This window comes from Esox lucius, chromosome 15 (assembly GCF_011004845.1).
Source record: "Esox lucius isolate fEsoLuc1 chromosome 15, fEsoLuc1.pri, whole genome shotgun sequence".
Lineage (NCBI taxonomy): Eukaryota > Metazoa > Chordata > Actinopteri > Esociformes > Esocidae > Esox > Esox lucius.
This window is the reverse complement of record NC_047583.1, coordinates 24,705,492-24,723,408: the sequence shown is the minus strand read 5'-3', so window position 1 is coordinate 24,723,408 and position 17,917 is coordinate 24,705,492. Positions and strand designations below refer to the sequence as shown.

General features: G+C 43.3%; 1 protein-coding gene across 2 annotated transcripts in view; it reads left to right on the top strand.

Moving 5' to 3' along the window:
* Window positions 1-17,917, top strand: part of akap6 (A kinase (PRKA) anchor protein 6) — a 130,965-nt gene that overhangs the window by 101,200 nt on the left and 11,848 nt on the right. For both annotated transcript variants that reach the window (XM_034297391.1, XM_034297392.1), the window contains 3 exons: window positions 6,246-6,392; window positions 10,167-10,385; window positions 17,534-17,752. In XM_034297391.1, the coding sequence (XP_034153282.1) occupies window positions 6,246-6,392; window positions 10,167-10,385; window positions 17,534-17,752 (585 nt within the window). The remainder of the gene's footprint in view (window positions 1-6,245; window positions 6,393-10,166; window positions 10,386-17,533; window positions 17,753-17,917) is intronic.

Genomic DNA, 17,917 nt, shown 5'->3' with positions numbered 1-17,917 from the left:
ATTGTAACAATATACATTTTGTATTTTGAAAGTAGTTGTTCCTTTACAATATGAAATAAAATTAATACAGTAGTAATAACAATCAAGATGTTCAATCAGTACAATCAGTATAACAATAATCAAGGGAGAAAATAATTAAATAACAATACACAAAATATGATAATAAATAAAAATCACAATGGCATACACAGATTAAGAGACATAGAGCTCAGTTAACAGACATAGGGCAGGTATTGCAGATTCTTATTAAGTCTAGTCTAGGACAAAAAAAAAAGCTCATTGGAGTTTTCTATTGAACTAGATTTTTTAGTCCTAGACTAGGCTTAATCCATGTCTGCGAAACCGGCCATATATCTGTTAACTGAGCTCCAGGACCAGTTTAATGATGGGACTCTTATATTTGCATAGATCTTAGAATTGCATGGCTTGTTATGATATCACAGGGTAGTACTTTCTTTTAGCCTTTTTAAGTTTTTAACGTTGGTGGATTTTGGCCTAATTCTGACCTACTTTTATTGTCGGTCCATTCGACATGTGGGAAAATCTTCCTGAACACTGCATGGTTTCAACTGGTTGTCTGTCACATTGATTGAGGACTTATTTCTTAATTGGACCCTGCATCTCATATTTGCAGAATGGAATCAGTATCTGCATATACACATTTTACTCCCTGCCCTCATTTAGGGTTCCAGTCAAGCTTGTTTTTGAACCAAACCAATAGTGGCGTGTCTCGTATCAGGTGATTACTTTGTTCTACGTGGGGATCTACTGCAGAGGCCTTATCACACAGTAGTGATGTAGCAGGTCCAGGCTCCACTGAAGGCACCGGTCATCTTTAAAGAACAGGCGTTTAACCTCTGCTGTACATTGTGGGAACACTGCTCACTGCTAGTTCATCCATTTTCTTTGACTTAAAACAGTTTTGCTAAGTTTGCAAACCTTTGTAATTCCCCACCCTTGGTTTAAATAACTGTTTTTTTCTTGTCAGTTTTAATGCTGGACGGATAACCAATGTAACTGATTGGGTTTTGTTACTTGTTTTCGCTCTGGTTTCAATACATGTTTTGAACAGTCCTGTATGCAAAGGAAATGTAAAACTCTTACATTTATAATACTATAGGAAACTGTAAAACCTCAGGTTACTGTTTACAAGTATTTACTTGAAAAGTGTCTACATTATTAAAGGTTGCATTGTTGTAATGAATTGGAGCATCTAGTTAAGGGTAGCAGTGGATTTTCATTGTACTTCATAGCTTTTTCCAATATTGCAATGTTCTGCAGTTTGAATGGCCATTTAAAAGTGGGTTGTCTACACTGCATTGAAAGCCTAATGCCCCATCATTTTACAATTATTGTATTATCAGTTGTCAGTATCATTTGTGAAATTCTTGATTACTGATTTCTTTCTGGTATTCTTCTGTGCAGTTTGGGGCCCATCTGTTTGAACTGTTGATGTTGTATAGCTTACCAACCTGAGAGTGTGGTTATTTGTAGGTAATTTGGCTGTAATCAGACAGGTGTAAGTGGTTTAACAGTGAATGAGCTGAGAAAGTGTCTGTAATCATATTTTCTACTGTGCTTTGGCCAAAAGGTGATTCCCAAAGAGTGCCTTGTAACCTCCCATTAACAAAGTGTGGGCCATGGCTTTGCCAAAGCAGCAACCGGTCCCGTACATTTTCATTGATGGTGCTGTAAATGTTTCTATAACAGTTAGAAGCAGTATGACCTGTGATATAGCTGGCCGCTCATTTGATCCGGTAGTTTTCCTCTGTGTCCATCCATGTCCCCATAGATGTGCCCATTTCCCTGGACGTCAATGGCTCATCACCTTCCCTAGGGTGGCAAATACCGGTCCTGAGGGGGGGAAGGTGGGCATATTACTTTGTGTAACCAAATGTTATTTTCTGAGGTTTTTTCCAGTTGTATTCAAATGTGATATTTCCCAGTTTTTAGGGGATCAATTAGACACCGTCATTTGTATTTGTACCAAATTATCAATCCTCCACTGTCACAGTCACCTGCCTGCAGCCTGTAGCCTGCAGCCTGTAGCCTGCAGCCTGTAGCACAGTAGCCAGTAGCCTGTAGCACTGTAGCCTGTAGCCTGTAGCACAGTAGCCAGTAGCCTGTAGCACTGTAGCCTGCAGCCTGTAGCCCTGTAGCCTGTAGCCCTGTAACACTGTAGTTTAACAGTTAGAGGTATTTCCCCGAATGTCCCATGCGCAATTTTATTTTTAGCAAAAGCAGAAAGAGCACAGTCCAAAAATAAAAAAAACTTCACAAAAAACTAAGATGTGAAGGCTGGGAAACAATACATAATAATGACCAAGAAAATATCGCAAAAAAAGCTAAACAAATATCTCTCTATCTATCACAACCCTCCACACTGCTTGCAGCTGAGCTTAGAACCCAGAACTGGGATAAAGACGGTCTTTGTTCGCCACTGAATGGCATTAGCCATGGGCTGTCTTTGGGGTCACCACTGAGCCTGAGTCTTGCTACGAGACCGAGAGGGGGAAACAGAGAAAGTGAGAGGAAGAGAGAGGGAGTGAGAGATGGAAAGAGACAGGTAGAGGAAGAGCAAATACACCAGAGACCATGCACCACGTCAATGTTGTAGGGACTGGAGCGACCACTCTTCATCAATACGCCTCCAACTGAGAGCAGTTGTTCGAAAAATAGAATACAAATCTCTTGACCCCGATCATAGAATTTCTAATAAGCTATTTTAAATAGTTTCAATGTTCAGCAGCACGTCTTTTTACTGAAATAAATCATTTTCTGTAAAACACCCTGCTGTTCCTTTTTTCTGTATTTTCTTTTTTTAAACCAATCTGTGGGCTGACTGGGCACTTCTTTGTCTATTGATCCTCTTGAATTTCTCATTAGCACTTTGGAAATCTGTGTAATGCATCCTCTTTGGACACAGGGTGGAGGGGTGAGGAGAGGGAGGCAGGGAGGGTGGGGCGGATTGGGAGAGGCAGAAATATCTTGAATTCTGTCATGCTGCCCGTCTATTGTAATCGCTATATCGTCTACAGTTATGACACGAGCAGAATTCCCATGGTTCCTTGGACCAGAATTCCCATGGTTCCTTGGAGCATAGTTCAGAGTGTATATTGTATGGGCGTAGAATCCTACTCTTCTCTTGACTCAACCTTTTCTTGGAATTTGTTGTTCCCTGAATAATAGCATTATTTGTCCAATTTGTTTGGTTCTTTTAAAATGATTTTCCTTTATGACATAACAGGTTTTTTCGCTCTCCTGTGTGTCTTTTGTTGAAATCAGAACGATTCCACACTAGATGAATTCTGGAAAGGCTGGTGGAAATTCTCCTGGGTCCGTAGCTGACCTCAAAGTGACTGGGCACCTTGTTCTTAAACACTAAGGATGGAAAAAATAAAAACGCTTGACTCACTTTGAGCTCAATGTGAGCCTTCTATACCAGTTGTAAAATGGCTTATTCTTCTGGTCACCATGGTGACAATTAACAGTGTTTCAAGGCCTTTTGTTCCAGACCCGTTTGGGCAGACTTTTTTTCAACCAGGGTGATTTTCATTACACACGCGCATGCACGCGCAACGCACGCACACAAACGCACGCACGCACGAACACATACACAAAACAACCACACTCAAATACTTAGCGCTTCCATTTTGCGTAAACAGTCTAGAATTATATCCGAATCAAGGGGTGGATGTTTCCCTCTTCCTCTTTAAGGACACACTGAATATTTCTTCCTGTTCTTTCATGAGTGGAGCTGGTCCATCTATCAGCGAGACAGAGCCCCTCTCACGTCAGCTGCAGACTGCTCTCGCTCTCGCTCGCTCTCATCAATGGACGGCTTCTCTCTCTCTCCTCCCCTCCTCTCTCCTCCTGCCCCCTGTCTGCCTCTCCTTTGACTCTGTCAGCAGCAAATTGTAGTTAGTGAGGATATTGGCTTGGCACCACATCAACGAACGCCCCCCCCCCCCCCCCCCCCCCCAGCCCCCCGCCCGAAATTGATGAAGTAATTATCATATTTGCCTGCTTTGTTTTCTTAGGGCTGTTGGTAAAAGAGAGCACGCTCCCAATAGAGAATTCTCCCGTGTCAATCTCTACCATCACAACGCTGTTTTGGGTGTTAGCGGTGGCCTTTCCGTTCCTGGTCTTTATAAGCACTGAGGTTTATAGGCTTAGTGGTTACAAGCCCTGGAATGTGTGAATATTTTTTTAATGTCATTTTTATGGTTAATACATGGTAATGTTTCATCCGTAAACATATGTAATTATCCCTGGATTATAGATGATAAAATAGATGCATAATAAACCTAGTTTTACAGTTGTTATTGCTTTAACAGTCTATTCATGTTTGTATTATATTTACCAGTCTACGTTGGTCTTACAGTGGCAAGCATCTGCAGACTACAATGTACATGTATGTTAACTGGGTGTTTATATATTGGCTGTATTTTAGTTGCTGGTAGTAATGTGTTAACTATATAACTGTGCATAAATTCATTTAAATACAGTGGCATCCGACTCACTTCATGGAGACTTGCTTCTGTTGTCTCAACACGTTGCAGAGTCTGAACAAACTTTAATGGATAAGATGAATCTACAAAAATGCATTAAATGTTTTCATGTATGACTGCATTTCTGCTGACATTTCCAGTCTTTCACACTCATTAATATGTGGAATGAATTAATGTTATGATTGCTTGTTGATTTTTCCTATTTCATGTGACTATCTTTTCGAAGAGTACCCGGTTCTATCACCCACAACCCCCCCCCCCCCAATCTCAACCCTTCATCGACCAGTCACTCCAACATAAACACTTCTGTTGCTATAGAACTACTCTTAAACTGTCACCAAGTTGCCAAGCCGGGCTCTAATGTTGTGTGGTATATTTTCCCATAAATACGTTGACACGTCGTAACATAACAGCAGTAGGTGTACTGCAGTATATGACTGTGTTTCAAACTCCCCTACCAAATCTATTTCACCAAGTTATTTAAAGTATGCAGATCCTTGACTCAACAGAGACTGGGGCGATAACTCACCAGTGCGTTCAATGTATTTCATCAAAGATCCTTCTCAGCATTAATCTCAAAGTTTGGATCTCATGCATTTTAATCACTTATCTGTATTATTCTCCTGTACAGTTTTTGGGGGATTTTCAATCAATGATGTGCCATTTTTAAACAAAAGAAGACTTCTAAAATCAATATTTGCTGTCAACAAATATAGTGTATAATTTCCTGATAGTTAGAAGATAGCGCATTTACTTTTGCGTGCGGTACTATTAAAAATCTGAAAGGGATGGATGGCTCCAGAGGAAGTGTGATGCCATCTCCATCAAAAGAGCGACAATGAAAAATGGTTCCTGGACTGATAGAAAGCGGAAAAAACAGGAGCACATTTAAATATTTAAATGTGGTTGGGCTGTAATGATAAATGACAACCAAAAACTAGAATCAAGTACCTATTGATGCAGAAAATGAAATGGGAGGGGGGAGAGAAATTAACTAAAAGAATTTGAAATTCGCCAGGATCCATTCTCATACTGTTACAGTAAGCTTTTCTTCAGCAGTCGCCAGTGTGTGTTCTTCATATACACATATTGTCCTAAAATATTGTAGTTTATCAACACAAAATTGGGCTCTGAGCAATTGCTATGCTACTGAAAGGAATTCAAAAACGATTATCACTTATTTCCTTCCGTGCGTAAGATCTCTTTTTGGTGGAGAAATAAACAGAGACATAAATAGAAACAGACACGCTCAGTTCATGACTCCGAATATCTGAGCTTTATTATTCTAATGTATGTCTGCCTTTATGTGTGGCAGGGGGCTGCTTCTGTGTTCAACACTGTAATCTACGACACGGTGCTGCCAAATGTTAGTGAAATACCAAATACACCTTTACCCAGAATTTACCGGCTCTTTGGAGGTACTGCTTTCAGAGTGAGCAGTGGAAAGTAAAGAGGCTGAAAGGCTCATGCCATCTCCCCTATGTCTCATAACGTTGATCACGGACGACATTCCATCGCTTAGCGTGTAGATGGTGTCCCTCCTTGTCTCACCCTTGTGTCTGCCTCCAGGGTAACAGTGTGGAGATGGTGTCCCTCCTTGTCTCACCCTTGTGTCTGCCTCCAGGGTAACAGTGTGGAGATGGTGTCCCTCCTTGTCTCACCCTTGTGTCTGCCTCCAGGGTAACAGTGTGGAGATGGTGTCCCTCCTTGTCTCACCCTTGTGTCTGCCTCCAGGGTAACAGTGTGGAGATGGCCATGTGGCTGCCTAAGAAGACCCACCTCCTGGGCTGGGCCGAGTGTTTGCAGAGGAGCGGGGCCCGACTGCCGGCGGACTTTGGCGAGCGGCTGGACAACATGACGCGCAAGTGGCACCAGCTACAGGTGACGACGGGCACAAACACACACACACCAAACACCACACAGCTCTATTCTGCCTCCTCCTGTGCTGTCAATACAGCACATGAATAAGAGGGAGCCTATGGGAGGCCAGTGATGATATGACCTCCTTCTCGGGAAGCTGTCGTTACCTGCATAAATAAAGCTGTCTGTGTGCAGTTGAAAGGGAGGAGCAGCAAAGGGAACGAGGCCCCCTGGGTAACCCTCCCGTGACCGCTCCTTTGTCCCGTCGGTACGTGTGTTCAGTCTCTAGCCGCTAACGCAGGTCAATATCCCACCTGAGAGCCACTCAGCGTCCCAAGCGGCATACTCCGTGGTGCGTTCTTTTTCCAGCCCAGGGCAAAAGCAGCGTGCTCTCTAGGGAACAGGGTGTCGTTTGGGACAGCGACCATCTCGGGGGGGTTAGCGGGGGAGGCCTGTGGAGAGGGAAGAGGCCAGCGGCTCAAATGAAGTGAGCGACATGGGATGAGTCCCTGGCCTCTCTGAAATGATGAACAGGCCCGGGGCTCTGTCTTCATCTCCCACCCCCAAACCGTCTTATCTGTGCGCCCACGTATGCACGCCAAACCGGCCCGCTGCAAATACAGTACCGTAGGTAGCCCCACAGCCCCACCCCCCGCTGAGCTACAACGTTTGGGATATCAGCCAGGGAAGCAGGAGATGGTATCGGACAGGAGACGCCTGCCTGCTCTGCTTCATACTAAGGTGCGGCGGGCTCGTCGATCCTTATCAGATCGACTAGGGTTCAACTGTGCATTGCTCTTAGAGGCTAATTTTGGGTTAATCACTGATCATCTAATCTCAGAACATGAAACATATAATTGCGGCTCTCTCAATTAGTAGGGCGTATTGGTGTTCTGGTCGTGCCTCAAGCAGTGTCCCCTCTTATCCATGCTGTCTTTCCCAGGGATCGGACGAGGCTGCAGCCCAAATGGCATCCTAATCCCTACCTAGTGCCCTACGCCCGGCTCTATAGGGACTGTGTAGGATGTAGGGTACCTTTAGGACGCTGATAAGCGTAGGTTTATCAAGGAAACTTCTCCTTTGGTCGTCGTATTTTTCGGTTTTCTGATGCCAGTGACTTCAACAAATTCCAAAGGACCCTCGAACACCGTTATCAGGCCTTAACTCCTTGCAAAAATGACCTGAGCTACCATATGGTCAACGAAGATGCAGCTTCTCTGTACAGTATGTCGCCTTCAGTGGTGGAAGGTATCGTTGTGTTTCATTGATTTCTTGCCGGTTCCATTGCACATTTTGTTTTCAATTGTGTTTATGTGGAATTAAGTTGTTGACTTTGGCCTGGTTGCCATTGTAAATGAGAATTGGGGCTCAACCGGCTTACCTGGTTAGATAATGTGAAATAAATACAAATTAAAAACAACACATCATTATCTAGATGACAACAACTCAAACCCTTTTCAGTTGTGTCTGAGTTCCAACACCTCGTCTCCGTTATATCACATTAAGACCATACACTTGCTGTAAATTGTACGTGTGCCAGTGTCTTAGATTCTGCTAGATAAACATATGTATTATTCTCCATAGCTAAAGAGATGCTGTTTGGAAATTAAGCAACAAACTCTTTTCCACCACAGCAATCAGCGCTGATTAAAGTTCTATTACGCCTCCTAAATAAATGTGTGACGTTTGCACAGGATGCTCATGCATAAACAAAGTTCTGTTTAGCGAGGGAATATTTCTTTGTTCTGTAGTGAGTGGCATCGGGCAGAGAGCCGCTAGAATGGAATGGCAGCGGTGCGGAGAGTTTAATCTGTGAATTTCTGCTCTCTGCGCTGCACATTACGCCGTCTCAATTGCATATTAAACAACCCTATCAAGTCAGGCATTGGCATCTGCTGTGCTGACACAAATTGTGAATTAAATGAAATTGATGTCCTCTGTCGTATATATTTATGAAGACAGACCATTCTCTGAAGTATTCTGCTTATGACGAATTTATGATCGCAAACTGTTCCAGAACAAAATAAAGTGGCAATAAATTCTTTTTTTCCTCGTGTCCCGGACCCTCCAAGGGCATTTGGTCGCACCTCACATTCTCAAACTGCGCTGTCATGTTTGTCAGAGGGCTAACAGAATGGCTATATTGGAGTGCATTAAAGGCTTTCAAATTATCGATGGTCAAACAAGGAGAGGAGAAGATCGAACGAGTGAGAGTGATAGAAGACACAAAAAAACAATGAGAGACCAAAGGAGGGAATGTTGTTAGTGGAGGGGAACATACAATATGTATACAGAAAAATGCTCTTCGCTTGGAGGCAAACTGTTTCTTATCACACTGAAAGACACTCCTAAATGAATTTTGAGGTGCACACAATCAAATTGGAATGCAAGGGGAATCAATACAGATATTATAACGAAACAGAATTATTTATTGAATATGAATGACTCAAATGACAATATCTTTAAGTTAGGATGAATCCTGTGCTGTATCTTATTTCCTACTTCAGACCACAACAATATATTTTGAAGTGTGTAATGAATGAATTCGTTTTACGTTTAATTTGCTCTTATGGTAGTCAAACATTTTAGCTGTCACAAGCTTTCCAAACCACAACCTCTAAACCACTCATGTCAAACCCAGCTAGGCATTAGGCTTTGGTCTACCATTATTAACACAACAACGAATGTGTTCTGTGACCACCAAACAGGAGTGTTAGCTAATAAAGAAGGGTCCGTAATGGCGGATCAACACGCAGTGCTTAATTGATGCAAACAGTCTGCGATCTAGCCCCAAAATGGCCGCTTGGTCGCTGACTCACTCGCTCATAATCACATCTGTTTCCATTACAATGTCTTACAGAATATCCACGGCACACGGTGGCGACACAAAGGAATGACAATTGCACCAACCAGTGCGTGCACTAATTGGATAATAGAGTGTTTTGCCACTCTACAATTGGCCTCCTCTGCATACAGAGTTCAACGCGACACTGAGCGTGTATGTGTGCGCGCGCACGTGCTTTCCTATTGTTTGCGTGTGTGCACGTGCCGGTGTGTGTCACACTCCAACGGTAGCTATAGCGTCATTTCTCAGGCAGGTGGGAACTCAGTCAGTCACGCTCGCATATCAGCGGGTCGAGTCCCAAGCGGCATCCTATTCCCTTCGCAATACACTACACTTGACCGCGAAACACAAGGCTCCAGTATACAGGGACGCACTATAAAGGGAGTAGGGCTTCCTTTGTGATGCACACAGAGGCTGTAGCTGCTATTCTCAGCATGGTGCTATTTGCTCTGCTATAAAAGGAGGGGGAAATTGCTCAGCGGAGTCCTATTTGGGAAATCGTTGGAGGGTATTTGTGTTGCTGATTGTTTGCTACTCAACAAACACTTAGATGTTTTCCTCTAAATTGTGTTATTTCTTTCTGTGCGATTCCGTGAGCGGCGGCGCTGAGTGTGCTGCAGAACTGCGAATACGTTTCGAATTAGCCACCCATCTTTGGAATGTGCCAATAATAGTTGAATCTGCACTGTTTGAGACTTGTTGATGGTAGCAACAATGCACATTGATTGTGGACAAAAATGACTTGAAGAGCTCGGATGCTAGAATGTCGGCATTGCCAACAGCTGAGAGACGTTTCAAACAGAAAATACTATCAGATCCCAAAGTGTTTCCGTATTCATCCACCTGCACCCAGTATACGGACTGTGCTGTGTATTTGATACCACAGAACTTTGTGTCTTTGTTGTCCTCCTGGTCCCCAACCTTCTCGTCTCTCCTCTTGGTCTTCTCAGGAGATCCTGGGGGAGTCTTTGGGCAGCGGTAACAGTCCGTCCCAGGACCCCCGCTCCGCCCTGTCTCCTCACACCAGCAGCCTGCTGAGCCAGCTGGAGACCAGGATCAAGGACCTGAAGGTGTGGCTGAGAGACACAGAGCTGTTCATCTTCAACACCTGTCTGAGGCAGGACACCGAGCAGGACCTGCAGGCCGCCACCCAGCTCCAGCACTTCAAGGTAAAGACTGCATGAACACACAGACACACATACACACACACACACATAGCAGCACACCCCTGAAGTGTCACCTACTGTGTACACAGAGACTGCTACTCAGGGACTGCTATTATAGGAACACAGACTATTAGAATATTAGGTATTCTATTTTGACTGCTGCTATATAAACACTGACTATTTGAATAGTATGTTCATCGTTGCTACAGAAACACTACATCATTGCTACATCGTTGATACAGAAACACTACATGTTAGAAGTGCTCCATTTAGACTGGTGCTATAGAACCACTGACTATTAGACTAATAGGTACTCTATTTAGACTGCTGCTATAGAAACACTTAGAATATTAGGTACTCTATTTTGACTGCAGCTATTAGAAATGTAGGGACTCTATTTACACTGCTTCTATGGGAACGCTGAATGTTAGAATATTAAGTACTCAACTGTTGCTATAGGAACAATGACTATTGAAGTATTAGGTACTTTATGACGACCGCTATTTTAGATAAAGATTTGATAGGACAGTAATGATATCTCATTTATACGGTAATCAAATTGTCCTAATAAACAAATACTAAGAAATAGGCAGCTTTGAGAATCTGGTAAATTACTTTATTAGTTATCTCTTCTTGTACAGCAAAACTGTATTTGGATTTGGATTCAGAAAAGAAAAGAAAGGAGTTTTGACGCCAGCAACACTATGTAAAACTAATATTTGACTTCAATAGGCTGAAGAATGACACAGGATATTAATCATGTCAAAACACAGGTAGTGGAATTGATTGCCTTCATCCCGCTGAGTGGCTACTATTGAAGGGAAATGGAAATCAGTCTACTCTGAGAGAAATAACACTTTCTAAAGGAAGACTTTCCTTTTGATATGATGTAACACTGCATTGATTTCTTGTGAATAAGCATAAAAAAAGATTAGAAATATTGATAAGTGCAAGTGTGGACAGGGGTGTCATGGTACGAAGCAGAAGGGAGAGGGACATTTGAACTATCATATACTGTGTCAGTGCTGTAAACAGATCCAATAACCAGATGTGGACCTATAAGGGTTGCGCTGGACACACCTCAGCCTCATAAACACTGAGTCAGTGAGTCTCGTATCAGTCAGTGTCGCATACAGCCAGTTACTCTCATATACAATCAGTCAGTTACTCTCATATACAATCAGTCAGTTACTCTCATATACAATCAGTCAGTTACTCTCATATACAATCAGTCAGTTATTTTCATGTACATCAGTCAGTTAGTCTCATGTACATCAGTCAGTTAGTCTCATATACAATCAGTCAGTTAGTTTCATGTACATCAGTCAGTTAGTCTCATGTACATAAGTCAGTTAGTCTCATATACGACCAGTCAGTCATAATTACTATACACACAGCGTTTACATTTACATTTTGGTGTTCCCTTGGGTTGCCACTTTGTCTGGTTTGGGGGTCCCTGAAAACTCTAGCATTTGTGAATGTCAACACCAATAACACACAAGTTGGTCCCCAATTCTGATGCAAGACTGTCCAAAACATTAATACTCCAGTCATGATATTTACCTTAATATTCAATATAATCATAAAGAATTCATCATCTCCTATTTAATCTTCATATCAGGATTAGAGCTACACTTTAGTTGGATGACTACACAGTCATCCAACTAAATCAAGTCATCCAACTAAACCAGGTCATCCAACTAAACCAGGTCATCCAACTAAACCAGGTCATCCAACTAAACCAGGTCATCCAACTAAACCAGATCATCCAACTAAACCAAGTCATCCAACTAAACCAAGTCATCCAACTAAACCAGGTCATCCAACTAAACCAGGTCATCCAACTAAACCAGGTCATCCAACTAAGCCAGGTCATCTAACTAAACCAGTTAAATGCATCCCAACTAACAGGGCGGTGGACCCCAGTCACAACCACTTTACTTCCTGATCCTTTAAAAAGACAGGAAAAGCTGACAAGGACGCGGCAGTTATGCCTCATGAATAACACACATTCATCCACACTAATGTGAGAAATCAAATTAATTACCTCCAGGTGCTAATAATGCTATTATTAAAGACAGCCTCTCCGTAATGGCAGATTGTCAATCTAATCTGTGGTATTCAGAGAAGTCAGACATCATACATGATTACAAATAAACGCTGCGGGGTCTAGCCTGCGCGTGTGTGTGTCGGTCCAGTAATGAGGGTATCTCCTGCACAGTCACCCATCTTCTCACAGTTAACTTCTAATGGGAATCTGACAGTGCGCTTGGGTCTTCTCTCACATGAGAACCTCCTAACTCAGACGAGACCCTCTAATATGGTTAGCTTTTGGCAAAGAACATGAGTTCTTTATTACCTATTATGGAGAAAGTATTGATATTATATCTGGGCTGTCATATTTTATTAGTCTAGTACATATAGTGCCTCAGAGTGGGGGTGAGGCTGTAGGGAGATGGTCAGTCCGTCAGACAGAAAGAGTTAGAGAGGGGGTTGAGGGGTGTAGAAAGACCCGGACCAGACAGTGAGATGAGAAGTGATTGGTTTTGACCCCCCCAGGTGAGGCTAGGCCCCATGTTGGTTTCTAGATCAAAAAACGTAGCAGCTCTGACGTTAGAGCTGATATCTCCAAATCTATGGTGGCATGTCACTGCATTCAGAGTGCGGAGGAGATAGGAGGAGGTCACTGCAGTCTGCCCAACAGACAGGAAAAAAAGCCCACTTTGAACAAGTCAGTAATCCATTTTAGTAGGAACAGACTAAAAATAGAAATGGGGATCTGGTGAAAATGAGTAAATGGGATGGTTTGATTCTCTCCGCGTGGGCCAACGTTTGACCTCAATGAAAACGTGGGTTTCGTACGTAGAGAGATTAAAATGAATTAGCTCTCTTTGGTTGAGATGGTAAGAGGGTGGAATTCAATGTGAGCAAGAGAAGATAATTGTGAAATAGAACATTCTAGGTTTTCCTCAGCAACATTATCAATGTAATCCTTTTTTGAAACATTTCTATTACAGCAGATTATGTTGGAGGAGGTTTGGTTTATGGGCAAAATACTCATTCCTTAATGCTGAGGCTTGGTATGTAATCTGTGGGAATGTTTCCTAACTGATAGGTAATGTTTAACCTTGAAAATGTAGCAATATGGTTGAAAGACAGTGGACAGGCTGATTGGAGAAAGGTATTATTAAATCAAACATGTGAAGAACGCAGCCGACTAAATTCATCCGTCTGGCCCCCCAGAGCAGTCTGAACACAATAAAGTCTAATTTTAGATGTAGTCTGCCTCTGGGAAGTCTGGGATACCATATCTTAAAAGCCTTTTAATTGAATTAAACTGGGGTTACAGTATGGCTAAATTATGAAGACATCTTCTACTGGTTTCTCATTAATGCTATTGGGTGGATGCCTACAGGGAATCAGGAAGCTGTATGTGTGCACAAGACAACAGTGTTTTGGCTTGCTGGTCAATCCTTCTCGGTTTGCTTCCACCAAGGCATCTTCGGTTCACCTTCAGTGCAAGGTCTCCCTTTCTTACAGCATCTTTAACCCTGCTAACAACAACGCTGTCTGGATGATTTAGTGGCTATGCCTGTTCCACATCATTTGAGCTGGGATTCCATCCTATTATAGACTGGCAATAGTTATCAAACGAAAACTCCACGCTTCACTTCCACAATTAACACCTTTTAGACAATAATTTATGTCAGGGCATTCGGAGAGCAATCAGCAGGGGGAACCTTAGGCTTTTAAAATGACTCTGGCTCGTAAACTGTTTGTCAAGCAATGTGTTACCCAAGCTCCTGGCCAGACGTCTTGTCCTCGTGCTTTCATCGGGTTGAAGTGTTTGTGAGAATAAGAAACAACGAAAGAGAAAGAGACTGAGTGAGAGAGACAGGCAGACAGGTAGAAAGACAGGCAGAGAGAGAGAGAGAGAGAGAGAAAAGGGTATATGAGTGGTAGAACCAGAAAGTGACAGAACCGATGAAGCTTGAGGCAGTGGGTTTGAGCTATGGGAATATGTGTGTGGGAACAAGAATTCATTAAACTCATTTGCGATAACAAGTGCTTGTGGTTTTAATTGACTTAATCAACAAATAGAATTAATCAGAGATTTGTAATTAATGGTAATTGATTGAATATCCACTGGGTCACTGTCAGAGTTAAATGGAGGGCGTCTTGTCTCTCCTTGGCGTTTTCAACTTGTCCACATGCATTACAAACGGGGTGGACTGAGGAAACAAATGAGAAGATATCTGTCGATATGTTCTGGTACAGACCAACTAACAACCTACCATGATAAAAATAACAGTCTCCACTATCCTTATTGAACCAAGGGCTGTAAAATTGTGTGTTTTTTTTCCTTTTTTATCGTGTCATATCATGAAGTAGTACTTCTGCCATTTCATCAGAGGAAATGTTTCTAGAACCTCATCCTTGGCAGTACTGTACAGTATAGCTGCTTTAATGTGGAGAGGATAAAACCAGACACAGCAGAGGGAGATGGAGAGAACGAGAGAGACGTTCTTGGTAAGTCTTCATTCCGCCGTGGCGTTATTTGCCTGTACTGTGATTACTGTACCTACTCTGATAGGAGTGGGCTTGTGACCCGGTACAGATTACAATACACAAGACGGATGAGGCCAGGCAATAGAGTCCATACTCCAGGACGTGATGAGCTCTGAATAGTCATCTCTAATAGTCATCTCTAACCTCTCCTGGATTGTGTTGCCAGCCTGTCCGGGGTCATGCATTACCATGCAGCAGATCCTGAGATTCTGTTATTAAAAACTCCCTCTGATAAATGTAGATCTAGCTGTGCAGTCTGTCAATCTGTGGCTCAGGCAGTGGATAGGGTAATGGGTTTATTTATATGGGCTGTTCAGTCGAGAGATGGCTCTTCTGGGTTTTGTTGTGTTGTGTTTTGTTTTTTTTGGGGCGGTGGGGGGGTTGGGGTTTCTGATATCTGGGTGAGGACAATAGAGCTCCTTGAAGAGAGGCCAGGTTTTCAGCAGTGCCGACTGGAAGCTCTTCCCAACGCTCGGCCTGAAATGGACTCATTGTGTGGGTGTCTGCATACAGGGACGGAGCGGGCCACTCCACTGCTTCGTGTGTTTCGAAAAAGCTTTTTAGCAAATATTGGCAGACTATACCCCTGGCCTCAGTGTCAATAAGACGAGGGCTCAATGGGGAGGAGAAATCAGTTTATGAAAGCCGGCAATGCAGGAAGAAGAAAGAGGCTGTAGGATTTCTGTGGAGGGAGTCCGAAAATGTAAAAAGTCTGATATTCCGGTAGCCATTTAGCATGATTCTGTTGGCCCTAATATTGGGTTATCTAATCGAAGAAGTGTGGAGCAGTTGTACCTCATATTGATTTAAGATGCACTTACCTACAGGTACATAAGGGCCAGTCTGAGACAGAAATAAGTAAAGTTAGGATCTATTTTAGAGTGTATTTGAGTGTGTATCCACAGTGTGACTAGGACACAAATGGCAGCATTGGCCATGGTCGAACGTACTGGCCTATGAATAGGTAATAGTATTCATTTTGGATGTGGTCCATGTGTATTTTGTTCAGTGCTCTGGTAGTTGTTGAAGGGCCACTGACTCTAAACCTAACCCATTGCTGTAGTACAGGATAACTTTATCACTGACAACAACCATCCCTCTTCGTCTCTGAGCACAGCCATTGCATTTTGAAATCACATTACCTGTTTAAAAAGACCAGGGAGGCCTGTGAATAAAATGCTAAAAGAAGGGTGGAAAAATCCAATTTAAATGTAATAGTGTTTAATATTTATTGGAACATGTAAAGAAAATGAAGGGAATGCTTTGCAAAGCAAGCAGGATTTACATAAATTGTTCTGTCAGTGTTTTTGTCCTATTGCACACAGACAGGAAGGAGGACTGCTTCTCCAGTCACTATGCCACAGCTGAATTTTATAAAAGGGGGGACTTGGCCTGGGCCACACACACGATCGCTCGCATGCACGCACACACGTGTGTTGCCCTGTTTAGGAAGGTGTTAGTACGTGTTTTGGTCGTGGCGCTTCCATTACACATGACATCACACCACCACCCACAGGAGCAGCCAGCGGAGAAAGTCAAAGCAGCCTACCACAGTGGCCTTTTAATGTTGAATATTTCTCCTCTTTATGGCCGACATAAAAGGGGTTAGGAGACTCATTTACATGCTCCTGACAGGGCATATTGTTGTGGAGACCTAATCAGGGGTGTAGCTTAGTCAGGGGGGTTGTGAAGCTGGTCCCTGGTCACCCCTGAACAGGAGGCATTGGAGGGGAAAGGACAGACTGTGGTTCTGAATAAAATGTCACCCTATTTAGTTCACTACTGTAGCTAGTCCAAGTCTGTATTAAATGGAACTCTATTCCCTATTTAGTTCACTACTGTAGCTAGTCAACGTCTGTTTTAAATGGAACTCTATTCCCTATTTAGTTCACTACTGTAGCTAGTCAAAGTCTGTATTAAATGGTACCCTATTTCCTGTTTAAATGATTAGTGACTAGTGAAAGTGAACACACCCTTGCACAGCCTTCACATTTTGCAAATGTATTCCCAATCTCACATGGGAATACATTTGGTATTTTTCCTACCAATCTACACAGCGCTACCCCCCCCGTTTTTTTAACCAGAACACTGTGATAGAGAGTTGTGTGCTGTAAGGGGGGCTGCCCGGCTCTAGGTTACATTAAGCCACAACTAAGTAACGCAAAAAACTAAAGCAGAAGCTGTGGGGGAAAAGAAATACTGCTTAAAAGAGAATAATAAAATGCTAATTTTAAAATCACACATTTGGAGGCTTTACAGAGAGAGGAGTATGATAGCCCTATTCAGTTAAATTCATTAGCAGGTTTTTGGATGTTAATGGTTTGGCAGCTTGGTCGAACTCTTTGAACTATGCAACATTTGTACACTCGTTGCTATTCAAGCTTTCTTCTCCCGCGTCCCCCTCTTCACCATGGTACTAATTTATATGGTCACCAAGGCTGCTGAAACCAGTCCTCTTTAAACCAACCATACGCTCTCGGGAAGTGGCGAGAAACCCTGAAGCATCACAGTGGTTTCCATCTCCACGGTCGCTTTCTCTCATTGTGTCTCTCTCTCTCCCCTCCCTCTCTCCACCTCCCCAGTCCCTGTGTCAGGAGGTGCGTGGGAGGCGTAGGGGCGTGTCCTCTGTGCTGAGGCTCTGCCAGCGGCTGCGGGAGGAGCAGGAGCGTCAGGGCGGCCCGGACTCGGAGTGTCAGGCGCTGCAGCTGGTCACCGTCAACCTGGAGCGCCGCTGGGAGGCCATCGTCATGCAGGTGCTGCAGTGGCAGGCACGCCTCCGGAGGGCCCTGGGGAACGATCAGGTGAGGACTCCGAGGGGCCCCGGCTTGCACAGGTCCAACGGTTCAAACAGGGCTGGTTCTAGGCATAGGGTGAGGGGGCTAGTTCAAATACCATTCAGACGCTGAGCCAGCAAGAGGGTGTTAGACGCTGTAAAAGTGTCCGGATGGCAACTACTTCATTCACAT